We start from the raw sequence: 14,699 nt of genomic DNA on the forward strand, positions 1-14,699 counted from the left end.
CCCCCGTTTTTTTGTTATTTGTTTGTTTGCACCTTTGTAATTTTGGTTGAAAGATGGGCATGATATACTGGGTGAAAGGAACTACAATATGTAGACCTTTAGTAATGAAATGATAAGGTGTGGGGGAGGGGAATTTTTCTGGAGTTATGTGATTAGGTATCTCTCTTTTTGTGGGCTGTGAATCTCATCATTACTTCTTAATTCATTTTCTGCCTTTGGCGGGATAGGATGGTTAGAGGGAACTAGCATTTGACATTTCCTTTCCCCTAGTTGGATTAGGGATTGTGACCACCAGAAGGTTAGGCTCTGGTAAAATAGTTTCCCTGAGGGCGTGCCTTGTTAAGATCAGAAAGCTTGGGTGTACTTTAAAAACAATCCCTTTTCCCTTCCCCTTGCCAGAAGCATGATAAGAATTTTCTGTGATGTACATTGTGAGAACCAGATCTGGTTGGTGGAAGTAAATCAATAAGAAAGCATGGGATCCCTCAGTGACTGAGTCCTACTGGAATTTTTTTAAACTCTGAGACTTGTCCACACTGAGTCTTGTCAATTACAGTTTAGGTTTTCCTATCTCAGCACTGGTTATTGTAGAGGTTTCTGCTCTGGAGTTTCTGTCCAGCTCATCTTAAAATTGTTTTTGTCTGCCTTTCCAATTTTTGCCTGAAGACTTCATTTCTTTGGTAGATTTTTAAGAAGACTTGTTGATTTTTATTTGGTTTAGCTTATTGCATTATAAGAGGGAGTAGCAACTTCAAAGCTTCTTATGTTTCAAACTGGAAACCAGGTATCTCTACCATTAAAATTTTTAAACTATGAGTTTACTCTTTGGTAACACTTAAAATAAAATAAATCAATAGGAAAATGATTAGTTGTGCTTGGAAAGTTGAGTTGGGGGCAAATAACTATTTGGAAGAATGTTTTTCTGCCTTATATAACACTTCAAGGTAAATTATGAGAATAAAAATCTTAGGAGAGAAAATTAAGCTATAGATATATTAGAGAAAATGAACAACAATATAATCTTGGTTAGAAGTTTTTAGTATTTTTATTTAGGCCAGTTTAATAATATTTTTATATTACAGCTCTGTCTTTTTTAACTGCTTTATTCTTACTGTCACATTTTGAAATCTCATTTAGCTGGCAAGAAAAAATATAATCACTAATACCTAGTGATGGGCAGCTAGGAAGTAAAAATCCATAAACTTTTACATGAAATGGCACAGCTTTTCTGGAGGGCAGTTTGTCAGTATTTATTTATTCATTTATTTATGGTGTTTATTTTTTAATTTAGATTTTCTACTTTTAAGAATCCCCTTAATAAAGTAATTTTTTCTATAGTATCAGTAAATCACACATGTTGCAACATTGGAGCAATATAGAGAAAATTCTACTTATATAAAAGTATAGATTATTGTAGAAGATTATACTTATATAAAATTCATTTTTTGCTAAGTGATACAATGTAAACAGTATTATACACTTATTTGGATAGAAAGGTCTTTGTGAACAGTTTTGAGAAAAAAATCTTTACCATTTCTTTTTTATGATTTTGATTATGGTTTATTATGATTCATTTTTGGTATGACAATATAATGCTAACTGCAGATAAATTGAGTACAGAAAAGCAAAAAATGAAATCCTTACATATGCATAAGAAATATTGTGGGATCTCTTTCACCAAAATAACTGATTGTTACTAAATAGGAATTTTGATAGAATTTTTTTCATTTAAAAAATTGTCTTTATTTAAACATTTATTTTCCAGTATACTGTGATTAACATATACTCTTATGTATGTGTTTGTAGAGAACAAAGGTAATATTTAAAAATAGCTGGAAATTATCCTAATTCTCATGAGTATATAGATTTTATGATGGCTTCATAGATATTGTAACACCCTACACGTGGTCCATCTTTTTGCAGTGTATTCTGTTAGTACAATTTTTTTTTTTTTTTTTTGGTGCTGGGGATAGAACCCAGGGCCTTTTGCATGCTAGGCAAGCACTCTACCAACTGAGCTGTATCCCCAGCCCAAGACTTTTTTTTTTTTTTTTTTAACCATTACGTGAACTAGAGAGTTACAGAGAACTAGAAATCTCAATCACAATGTTTAAAATTATTATTTTTTTACACTTTTATCAAGTTTTAATTGTATAGTTCAGTAGTGTTGAGTATGTTCACATTGTTATGACACCAGTTTCTAGAACATTTTAACCTTGCTCAACTGAAACTCTACACTTGTTGAACCCTAACTTTCTGTTTATTATACTCCAGGCCCCAAGCAACAACTATTTCACTTCCATTGCTATTAGTTTGACTACTTTAGATACCTTGTATGAGGAGTTTATCACATAATATTTTTTGTCTTTTTGTGACTGATTGGCTTATTTCAGTTAGCATAGTGTCCTCAAGATTCATAAATGTTGTAAGATGGAAATTTTCTTATTTTTTAAGGCCATGTAATATTTCACTCTGTGTCTATACCATTTTTTCTTTATGTATTCTTCAGTGAACATTTGGGTTGCTTTTACCTCTTAGCTGTAAATAATGCAAATATATTTTTGAGTTTCTATTATGAATTCTTTTGGATATGCACCTAGAAATTGGGTTGCTGGATAACGTTTTAATTTTATTTTTAATTTCTTAAGGAACCCCTGGAGTGGAATATGTTTTACATTCTTGCCAAAAGTATACAAAGGTTCTGATTTTATCACATCTTTGCCAACATTTGTCAATTTCATTTTTGTTACTTTATAAATTTTAAAATTTGTTTTAATTAGTTATATCTGATGGTAGAATGCATTTATGCACTTTGATATATCATACATAAATGGGGTATAATTTCTCATTTTTCTGATTGTACATACAGTCATATATGTACATAAGGTAATAATGTCTGTTTCATTCTATTATCCTTCCTATCCCTATATCCCCTCCCCTCCTTTCACTCCCCTCTACCTAAAGTAACTCTATTCTTTCCTACTATCCCCCCTCCCATTGCGAATTAGCATCCTTATATCAGAGAAGACATTTGGCTTTTGTTTTTTTGGGATTAGCTTATTTTGCTTAGCATAATATTCTCCAACTCCATCCATTTACCTGCCAATGCCATAATTTGATAGGGGTATCCTAATGGGTATGAGATGGTATCTCACTGTGGCTTTGATTTTTATTTCTGTAATTGGTAATATGTTGGGTATCATTTCATATACTTGTTGGCAATTTGTATGTATTATTTGGAGAAATTTCTATTTAACTTCCTTGATCCTTTTTATTATCTAATTTTTTTGTTGTTGAGTTGCAGGAGTTCTTCATAGGTTAAGGATATCAATCTCTTAGTAGATCTGTGATTTACAGGTATTTTCTCATGCACTCTAGATTGCATTTTTACTCCACCAAGTGTTTTCTTTGGTGCTTATTAATTATAACCCTAAAAGTGGAAGAATGACCACCTTGTTCAACATAAAGGAAAAAAAGTCCCAAAGCATCATAGTATTAAACTTATCCTATTGATGGAAATCCTTTGGGGCCTGATAACTCTTTATTCATCTTTTAAAATATCATACACCACACACACACACACACATAACACATATAAATAGACTTCTGTGGGTTATAATATACAAAAAACTTTTAGATAATTTTGATATGTTCTTTTTCCTTCATTTTGAATCACTATAATTTTCCCCCCTGGTTTTATTTGAATTTGATATTGGAATTAGTTGCCAAAGAAAGCTAATTTTGAGAGCTAGTGCTAATAGTGCAGACAAATCCCTGGTTTGAATGTGGTTCAATTGAAACTTGAAGAGGCAATTTAGGAATCTTCATTGCTTGATTTTGCCATTTAGTATGGGCTTCAGACACAAAACATGATTATATTTCATTGTAATATAGGATTGTTATTTTAGTCTTGGGTTAACTGAAGGCAACTGGGAATTGGTTCATTCAGTCAATGATCTTGTGGAACAGGAGTAAGGATCAGGAGAAGTGAAAAGAGAAGGGGGAGAGCCAGTGCAGTGGCCCAATGCTAAGGCAGCCTGTTTCCTTAAATCACATGATTTTTTGAGAATTCTTGTGGAACTGACTATGGGAGGAACAGAGGGGAAGCATTTATCTTTTAGCTCCATGTTATGGATTGCTTCACTTTTGAAGTGCGCTTCATGAGTGCTAAGTTATTTCTTGTAGGACTACACATGGTGGTGTTATAAAAGCCTCAGGGCAGGAAGCTAGAGGTGTACTGTAAGTTTCTGAGCTGGTGTTTGGTTACATTGCGGGTTGCTTCTAACTCTGTTCAGCACTGGCTGCTGCTGATAGCTGAAATAAGAGGTGAGGCTGAAAGGATCTTTGGAAGTGTCCTGTACAGAAACTTAGTACTGGAAATGCATACAGAGGCAAAATTTGGTGCCATTCATGTGTCTAAATATTGCTAGGTTTCAGATGCTTCCACACTAGATAGTGAAACAAGATTCCCATCTCATTTTAAGAGGGAAGACAGGTGGAGCTTATATTTTAGTGTGTTTTGTTGTAATTTAAATTACTTCATATATATTATCTTATTTAATCCTTGAGATACCTCTGAGATGGGTTTGATTAATCTTGTTTTTTATTTATGGGTAGGTATGTTCCACAGAGAAGTGAAGTAACTTACCCAAAATTATTGAATTAATAAATTGCAAATATTAAAGACCTATATTACTCTATGAAACTTTTCTTCTGTATTATAGCACCCTGTTATTGAAAACTATGTATAGCAATTATATTAGACATCCAACCTATAGGTCTAAAACCTTCATTTTTCAACTAGTTTCTGGTTTTAACGGTCATTTATATGCACTGCTGTGATCCACTAGAGGTCAGTATCGGGTTAACAAACAGGAGTTTTGTTTTTGATTCTTATTTTAACTGGCTCTAGATAGGTACCTTTGGAAATTATATTCTATGGTAAATCTTTATTTTAATGACATATATAGGATGCCTCATAGACAATTTTTGACTGTTTTAAAAGTGTTGATTGTGACTTTTTAGGTTAATAGTTCGGATTAGGTAATTCTTATGGTCATTCCCGTAGTCCTTAGCTGCTGTTGTCTTATCATAAGTAAGAAGAGTAGCCAAGTAATGTATCTCATGGAAATCCCTTTCTGTTTTGGTGCTCAATCTCATTCTCACATGGATTTCTTTTGTTATCTCCTGCCTTTACATAGTAAACATATATGTAAACTTACTATGTGTATGTCAATGTGTCTGGACTTAGGGGATTCCAAAATACGGTAGTGTAGTGTTTCTTACTCTCAAAGAGAGAAAAGTGGTATACTGAGGTGCTTCAGTGTCTTTTTCACCTGAATATCAGTAGGTTTACTGAACTCATTTTCTCAGTCCTACACTCGGCCTGCTATTTTCATGTTTCCTGTTGCTTGGAATCTTACCACCAGCTAGTCATCAAGGCCAGAACAATTGGAGTTACTTGTATTTCCTTCTTCTCTTCCATGTACAACATGAAAATCAATAAATTATTTTCCTTTTGTTTCTTATATATCTTCTGCTACCTCAATTCAAATTCTTATCATTGTTATGTGGACTAGTCTATATGTATTTTCCTGCTTCTAGTTTTTATTTTCTCCCAGTTAATTGCTCCTCTGTACCTAGAAGATTTGTCTGAATTGTAAAGCTGATGTTGTTTTCCCCTTGCTTACATTTTTTCATTGTTTCTCCATTGCCTGCTAACATTGAAGTTGTTTTATGTGGCATTTTTAACTTTATTTCTTGTTAATCCTTCATAACTCATGCTCTGTTCTAATTATTTAAAGTTTCTTATCGTTTCTGGTGGATAATGTTATTTCATATGTAGTCCCTTTTTTTGCTATTTACTTCTTCTGGAATAGTTATCCTTTCCCTCTATATCCATTTGGAAAAATATTTATCTTTTAAGAATATCATTGGATACCTGGTTCTTTGTGAAGTCTTGCCTGAAACTCTTCCATGCAGATCTGATTACATTTTGCTTTGTGCAATCATTGTCCTCTATTTATTTCAATTATTATACACATTTCATTGAACTTCATCTACTTATTTGCCTCTTCCCTGTAACAGTGAGATGGGAGGCTCATGAGTCAGAGACTTCATTTTATTTCTTAGCACACCCAGCATGCAGCACAATGCCTGCCTTGATACCAAGTAGGCATTCAACACATGAACGCCCTCTCTTACTGCCTAACTCATAGGGTGCTTTGAAAGAGAGGCTTTCTAATGGAAGAAGAATTTTAGTTGGGGTTTTGATTCAGGCAGGGAGGAGTCATCACGTAGAGAAATGACGAGAGTAAAGGTACATCAGTGCAAATTCACCCAGCATATTAGGAGGCAGAGTCTAATCCAAGAGGAAGATTGAGGGTGGAGAGTACTGATGAATACATTGGAAAATATATTCAGCTTCCATTATGGGAAAATCCAAGTGATAGATTATGTAGTTTGGATTTTGCTTATTTAATCCCTCCTCTGCACCCATTTACCTTATTTTAAAGTTGCTTATCGCCTAATTTGCATGATGAACATTGTAGGTTAAGAAGAGCCTGGCTACAGTTGGCAGAGACAGTGCAGTGATGTTGGAAGGGAGGTGATGGTAGGAAATATTAATAATAGGAAACCAGATATGCTACTGGGTAGGGAGAGTGAAAGGAGTAGTAAAAGAGGAGTGAGTGTGTGTGTGTGTGTGTGTGTGTGTGTTGTGTGAAACTCATTCAGTTTCTATATATTAGGAAACCATATATTACAGTATAGATGATGAAATGTATAAAAATTAATTCACAAAGAGAATGAACAGTAAAGAAAATTAAAATGCCTAAGTGTTTTCTAAGGTCCAGCAGCTATGTGTTTGCTTTGTGCCCTTCTCCTACTAATCCAACCCAGTTGGTAGAAATCAGTCACCTGCTTCTCTGGCACATTATTCTAGGAGTTAACTTTTAGGCATAGAATAAGTGGTCCTGGTAAAAACCACTGAGCATGTTAAGAAAGATCTCCAAAGTGCTTTTATGGATTTTTTTTCACATTTTCATTTATGTTCTTATATGTTTATGTCTATATTTTGTCCTCACTACTTCATGCCAGTTTCAAAACACACATTTTGTATCATGTTGTTCCACCCGAAATTTGGTATTTCCAACTTGGCCCTTCCTGCTTGGCAGATCTCTGAGGGTTTCTTTACAGATTGGAAAAGCCTATCCATTCAGACAGAGCTTTAGTATACAACTTGAAACACTTTGATTTGTAGCAAAGGGTTCACTGTAACAATTTTCTGATTTGGCCAAAATGACTTTGCATCTTCTATATGACTAGGAAAACCAGATGACAACTAAAATAGAAAAAAAAACTCATAGAAAATCTAAAAATACTTTCATAAGACCCTTTCTAGATTTTTATCACTTGAAGTTTCAGTGACAGTATCTAGTTTGGCTCCTCTTGATTGCTTTTGAGACATTTTATTGATGGTGAAAAAGTTATTAATTTGGAATTTAATAAAATCTACTTATGAAAGAAAGGTTTTGGTGTACTGAAAGAAGGTAGAGTTAAAGTGAGCAAGTGATCACTCTTCATTTTGGTGATTGCTTTTTTAAATATGGAAGCTTTAGAAGTTCTGCCTTCTTTTGTGCCTTCCCAGAGCTCTTGATCCCGTCTGTGTGGCTTGTACTGAACATAGATGGGAAAAACATCTTACTTGTGAGAAGAATAGAAAGAATGTTCTATTTTATTTGGGATCTCTAATGCTTGGAGGATATATGTCTTATGTACAAATCTAAGTTAATGTTTTTGGGTACCTCCTCTAGACCAGTTTGTTAAAGAAGCCATGTATTTTATGTAAATCAAATCAAAATATCAATGGGTAATATGCAGAGAAACAGATTTGTCCATTGATTGAAATCTGTGGAATGTAGATTCTTCTTATTTTCTTGGCAGAAACCAGCTCACATACTTCAAGTTTTTCTCTGGCCTATTATAATTGTTTCATTTGACCAGTGCCTGAACTGACTTCTTACACTATAATATTTATCCTACATTCCTTAATCTCATTCAGAAGATTTGAAGACACTGATTTTTCTCCTGTTTCAACTTGTCACAGAGGAAAATTATCATATATTAATTAGAGTGTATGTTCTGAGATGTCACATGCTCAAGCTTTGTATCATGGCATGATGCTAAATATTACATTAAAAAAAAAAGAAAGTTCAGTTTGGGAAATGTTGTTTTGGAATGTGCTGGCTTTAACCAAATTAAGTTTCTTTAAAATCGTACTACTCCAAACTTTCATCCTGGTGTATATCCACAAGGCTGCATCATGTGTAGTGTTTCCCCATTCATTTGGCCACAAAATCCTTATCTTGGAAAACATTTTGTCATGTTTTGAGGGACTGTTGTTGTAGTGGAAGGATCAATGATCTGGAATTTGGAAATCACACTTTGAGCCTCTGTTTTACCATTCACTAGCCTTGGGACCTCAAACAAACGCTTTGTCCTCTAGCTTCAGTTTCCTGAGTGGTAATTGAGGTCACTTCCAGCTCTAGTCCTGTGTGGTTTAATGCTCCTATTGTTGACTCTGGATAGTCACATTTCCCACCTCTTTGCATCTATTGAAACCATACTGTAATTTTAGTCATTATGTTAGGCTGAGTGGATTGCACTTCCTTTTCTGTATAAGCTCCGAAGAAGAAACCCTTTAAAACTCTTTTCCATAGGTCATGATCAAAGGGTCCTGTTGGATTCATTAGTTAAATCTCAGAAAAAATTCATTTCTTAGATAATTCATCCTTATGATTATATTTTATTAGTATCTTATATTCATATAATTGTTTATTAAAGTCCCCTAAGTTCAAATGTATAAATTAGTTCCAATTAATTTTTCCTTTAACCATTATTAACCATTCATTGTGGCATTTTGTTCTAAGAGATAAAATTTAGGCATTTGTACTAATCTCTTGACTACTTATATGAAAATGGTAATTTAGTGGATATATTTGAAAAGTTTTATGATAATGTTGACTGATTATCTTTTTTTCTGTGTTAATTGGACAGTGAGTTAAGACCAAATAACTTTAGGGTTAAAAATTAATTAATCAGTATGTTAGATTTTGTATCTGGGGCTAAAAATTTGTATATTAAGGAATTTTGTTGTATTTTCTGTAAGAAACTAATTTGTTCAAAATTGTAAGTTCATTATCAGCTTGATTAAGTGTTGTTTCTTTTCATCTTTTCTTTATCCCCCACCCCGCCCCATGTGTGTTATTTTTCTGTATCCTAGGCTCAACAACAAAGAAACCTGGATAACATTGTCTTGCAACAACCCAGAATAGGCAGCAAGAGAAAATCTAAGAAAGATGCATATACGATCTTTGATACAGAGATGGAAAGCACTAGCCCCAAGTCAGAACAGGATTCAGGAATTCTGGATGTTGAAGATGAGGAAGATGATGAAGAGGTAACTAATATTTGAATTGTATAAATGAGATTATTTTTAAGCCTAAATATAGTTTGCTTGAGATAATAGTTTTTTGTGATCTTCTGATTATTCAAAATGTGATCTCATTTTGAATTCAGATGAGCCCTAATTTAAAGAAATTGAAGATACATGAAAAGAATTTAAGTCCTTTGGGTATAGTCTGAGGAGAGGGATAGCTGGGTCAAATGGTGGTTCCCAGATTTCCATACTGCTTTCCATATTGGCTTCACCAATTTTCAGTCCCACCAGCAATGTATGAGTGTACTCTTTTCCCCACATCCTTGCCAACATTTATTGTTGTTTGTCTTCATAATAGCTGCCATTCTGACTGGAGTGAGATGATATCTTAGAGTAGTTTTGATTTGCATTTCTCTGATTGCTAGAGATGATCAACATTTTTTCATATATTTGTTGATTGATTGTATATCCTCTTCTGAGAAGGATCTGTTCAGATCCTTGGCCCATTTGTTGATTGGGTTATTTGTTTTTTTCGGTGCTTAGCTTTTTGAGTTCTTTATATACCCTGGAGATTAGTGCTCTATCTGATGTGTGCGTAAAGATTTGCTCCCAGGATGTAGATTCTCTGTTCACTTACAGATTGTTTCTTTTGCTGAGAAGAAACTTTTTAGCTTAAATTGTGGTATATATGTGAATAAGAATTGTAATGCAAAAAAAAAGTACATGTATAAAGACATGAATTGGCATGAACATACTTTATATACAAAGATATGAAAAATTGTGTTTTGTATGTGTAATAAGAACTGTAATGCATTCTGCTCTCGTGTATTAAAAAAATAAAATCAATTAAATAAAAAAGAATTTAAATTTTGATTCTTTTGAAAGAACTTAGATTTTAAGTATATTTTCCATTTTTTAAAAGATTCAGAGTTTTTGATTCTATACTGACTATATACTATATTAAGGAAAGAGTAGAGTTTACCTGATCTAGAGACCAGAGGTCCAAATGACCATAAACTAAATCTAGAACAGTTATTTGAGATCAATAAAAGATGTTATTTTAAAAAGGAAGATGGATTTCATTGTCTTGAGAAATGATTTGGATTTAAAATATAAAAACATTCCTAAAAGCTGAGAGTATGTTTTTGGAAACAGTTGATTATGGGGTATTTGGGAATTTTGTGACATATCCATAACCTCTTAGATTATTAGTTCTGTGTCACTGTCAGACAAAGAATTAGATAAAGTGGCTTAACTAGTACATATTTTTATATCCTTATTTGTTGTTGGAAGTATAAAATGTTATTAAAACTATAATTACAGTGACATTTGAGATTCCTGTTACAATATTTATTCTAAATATTTATTATTTCATACTTAATCAGTTTCTTTGTGAGTACAGTATTTAGGAGCATGAGCTTTGGAGTCAAATAGGCTATTCGAATCCTGGCTCTGCTATTTTATTTTAAAAAGTTATCAGTAATTATATAATTTACTTTAAAGATGGCCATTAGCATGTGAGGAACCATTTTACTCCTGAACTCAGTAACCTCTTTTGCCCTTTAAGTGCTTACCTTCTTTTCATTGTTTTAATTTTTCAGGTAAAACTAGGCTCACTATTTCTTCCCCATTCTTGTCCCCTCTTACACCTTTACTATCCTTCTTCCTCTCCTATCATCCCTAAAACCATGCCCCCCAAACCTGTCACCATCTAATTTTGTAATTTTGGGTAAATTGTTTAATTGTTGAAACCTTAAGTGTTTTCATGCGTCAAGTAAAGATAATAATCCTGGATCTACATAAGTGTCAGCTCCATAAAAAGTGGTCAACAAATATTAATTTTTATCTTATTTTTATTAGTCTTTCTTGCTGACTTCTGTTATGCATCACTACTGTCAGTATGCCTGTCCCTGTTATTATTCCTTTAACTTCAAAAATCAAGTTGACATTGTTTGAACTGTTTGGGCTGAAAAACAAATACCAAATTGTTTATGTTTGAAACATTAGCTTTTAGTTGGTTGAATGTCTGAGGGACTATTGTATGTTTAAAGTACTACATTCTTTTATTTAGTTTTCATTGTTTAAGGGTCACATTTCTGTAATTTAAGTGAGTAATTGTACTTAGATGACCTAAAATTTATACTATACTAGGAGATATTTATGATGTAAACAAGATAAATAGTTAACAGTGCCTAACAGTTTGATCTCAGTCCCTATTATACTTTGATAATAAGAACTCTTAATGGCTCTTTATAGAATCAAGAAAAGTCCTTTGAATGTGATTTAATGGGACACTTTAGACTAAAGAACTTGCCTTTTTTTTTTGTTTTTTTTTTCCTTATAATCCATGGAGATAGATAGAGGCAGAAAGGAATTGATCTCTTTGAATATTTTCTGGTATTTTCTTTTCTTGCCCAAGATGACTAGTATGTAGGATATGGATCCACCCTGGGGACCAGACTGTGAAGTACTAGACTTATCACAGGTAGCCAGTTACAATGGTAGTTTAATACAGTCTCAAGAAAGACAAGTTAATTTTTTTTTTAACATTTTAGGTACCCATCAAGGAAATTAAATTTGCAGAATGGCTTATGGAAACAGAATTTGGACATAAAGTGTATTCTTACTCCTTGACGAGATGGTTAGATGATAATATCAAAGAGTGAATTACATACCCTGTTCTGAATAGGAACCATTCTTTGTCACTTAATTCAGTGAAGATCATGAGTATGTTTCTTTTAATTTATGTGCCATGATTCTTCTTTGCTTTGTCCTATAAGGTCAAGAGAAGATGAGGAAAGTGGGACTAGTCAAATATGTTGGGATTTCCTCATCAAGGAACTATTATAAGAATGTATTTGGAAGTTAATATTTTTAAATGATTTAGTATCCCAAATCAAACAGAATTCATATTCAAGATTTGCTGATTGAGCTCTTACAACAAGAATTTGGCATTTCACTGTCATCTGATGGCATCCTATCCTTTAAAAAAAAATCCTACCTTATATTTATTTACTTCTCAGTTTGAATCTTCTTCTAGTGCACATTCTTAATCTCAAACCTCATGTAGAGAATTATTTATTTAGATGTCTCTAAACTGGTTTCTTGGCATAGTTCTTGCATGGTGTGAATAAATTCTTCAGATAAGGTCTTTCGTGACCCACTGTGACGTTCTGACCTTCATTCTTGTCATTCTTTAATGGACCTCATTGAGAGCCGCATAGTTTTTGGAGTATTGTGACTTTTAACTGTGTGCATGATAGCCACTGCATAGATTCCTATAGGGTAGTGGTTCTTAATCTATTTGGGGTCATATATTATTTTGAGAGTTTGATAAAAATATACAGAGTCTTTCCTTAGTGAAATGTGTGTATATATATACTTGCAAAAAGTTCTGCATGAAATTTAAAGGGATTCATGAAATTCATTACCCCTAGGAGCCAACTTAGGCTCCCATGATACAGGGCAGTACTTCTTGAACTCTAATGTATGTAAGAAAATGCTTGGGAATTATATCAAAATGCAGATTCTGATACTGAACGTTGGCAATCAGAGTGAGTCTGCATTTTTACCAAGGTCTCAGTAAAGGAGGGTACTTTTGGTCTCTGCAGCATACTTTGAGTTGCAGGACTGTAAAGGACCTTGAGGAAGTTTCTTTAGTATATAAATAAAATAAACTCATGAGTGTTTGGGTCTCATATTGATTTTCCAATAAAATGATTTATAAATATTCTGGTAATAAATGCGATACTTGAAGATAAAGTTGTATTTGTGTACTAAAATCTGTTCCTTATAGTTGGGTACTAGTATTGCAAATGAAATTTGATATTTCCTCTTTTTTTGAAATTTTATAATTCTGATTTAACAAATTTACTTTATTATTCTTTCAATTAAGACTTTTTAACCCTTTTGTATACTTTTAATGGAAAAATACTTAATACATTCTTTGAGTAGAATGACAGTTGTAGATTATTTGCTATGTCTTTAGCTTAATGGTATTTCTTAATAGGAGATCATGGAATGAAGTAGGTAGGAAAACCCAAACCCCTAGAACATGGCTTTGCACATATGAGGCAGAAAATTCATGTATTATTAAACCGAAATAAAGTTTGTTTAAAGATGGGAAAATTTAGTAGCCTGGGGAAATGAAAATGGAGTCCTAGTAGTAAATTACCATCTTGGATGGAAAAACCAACTCCCATGTTGAACCTGCTGATGAAGTTAGGCCCTCTCCCCCCAGGTTTTGTTGAAGTATAGTACATCTCTCAGTGATTGCTGAAAAGTGTTGGAAAGAAAAATATTTCCTAGTAAAATTTTCTGTATATTTTTGAGTAAGTCAGTGAAATGGTCACAATTAAGAAAAGTTTTTTTAGATTAATCATATCTGATATTTAACTGTTTTTGATGAACAACTTAATTATTTAGATTTTCAGTGAAAATATGTGTGATTTGGGGAATCTGATTTGAATCTCTATTTTGTATCATGATATATGCATGTTTTAATGTTCTTCAATTGTCTAAGGAGGACTTTAAAACAGTTTTTAAAAGTAGTGAACATTTTGGATTGAGAATGTATTTATTGTTTGTATTCACTGGGAGTACCATTTTGAGACATTTGAAAACAAAATGCAAAGAAACTCTCAAGGTGACATATTGTTTGTGAAAAGATGAACAATAATATCTACTTGTGAGTAGGGCTGTTGTGAGGATTAAGTGAAATGCTTGATACATATAATGGTATGAGTGTAAATAGGTCCTATTACAACATTATGACTTTTTTTTTTAGATAAAGGTGAAATATCAGTTGACAATTTTTGGTAGTGTATATTTGCATAGACTGATGACTCTCATCCAATATATACAAAAAGTTGCTAAAATAAAGCAGTATTGAATAAAAAATTGTTTCAAAAAGGTGACACATGTCTGTAATCCAAGCTACTCTGGAGGCTAAGGCTGGAAGATTACAAGTTCAAGGCCAACCCTGGCAGCTTAGTGAGAACCCATCTCAAAATAAAAAGACTGGGGATATAGCCCAGTAGTACAATGCTCGTGTTCAGTACTTAACACAAACACATAACACACACGCGGGTGCGAACGCACATACACATACATGGTTCATGATTTCCTCTTTGTTGCTAGGTTACTTCAGATCTCCTTCATTCTTAGAATACTTCCTTGGTAGCACACTTATGACAAATTTTAGTTTGTATCTCTTTTAATTTGTTTTCAAGCTGTTAAGGAACACTAGCCACCTTGACAT

General features: G+C 33.1%; 1 protein-coding gene across 9 annotated transcripts in view; it reads left to right on the top strand.

The window, feature by feature from the left end:
* Exoc6b (exocyst complex component 6B) overlaps positions 1-14,699 on the top strand; it is a 586,101-nt gene that overhangs the window by 234,231 nt on the left and 337,171 nt on the right. For 8 of the 9 annotated variants that reach the window (XM_048804114.1, XM_048804118.1, XM_048804119.1 and 5 more), the window contains one exon: positions 9,284-9,460. The exons of the other annotated variant lie outside the window; for it this stretch is intronic. In XM_048804114.1, coding sequence (XP_048660071.1) covers positions 9,284-9,460 — 177 coding nt within the window. The remainder of the gene's footprint in view (positions 1-9,283; positions 9,461-14,699) is intronic. 9 annotated transcript variants of the gene reach the window in all.

This window comes from Marmota marmota, unplaced genomic scaffold, assembly GCF_001458135.2.
Source record: "Marmota marmota marmota unplaced genomic scaffold, marMar, whole genome shotgun sequence".
In the NCBI taxonomy this organism is placed as follows: Eukaryota; Metazoa; Chordata; class Mammalia; order Rodentia; family Sciuridae; genus Marmota; species Marmota marmota.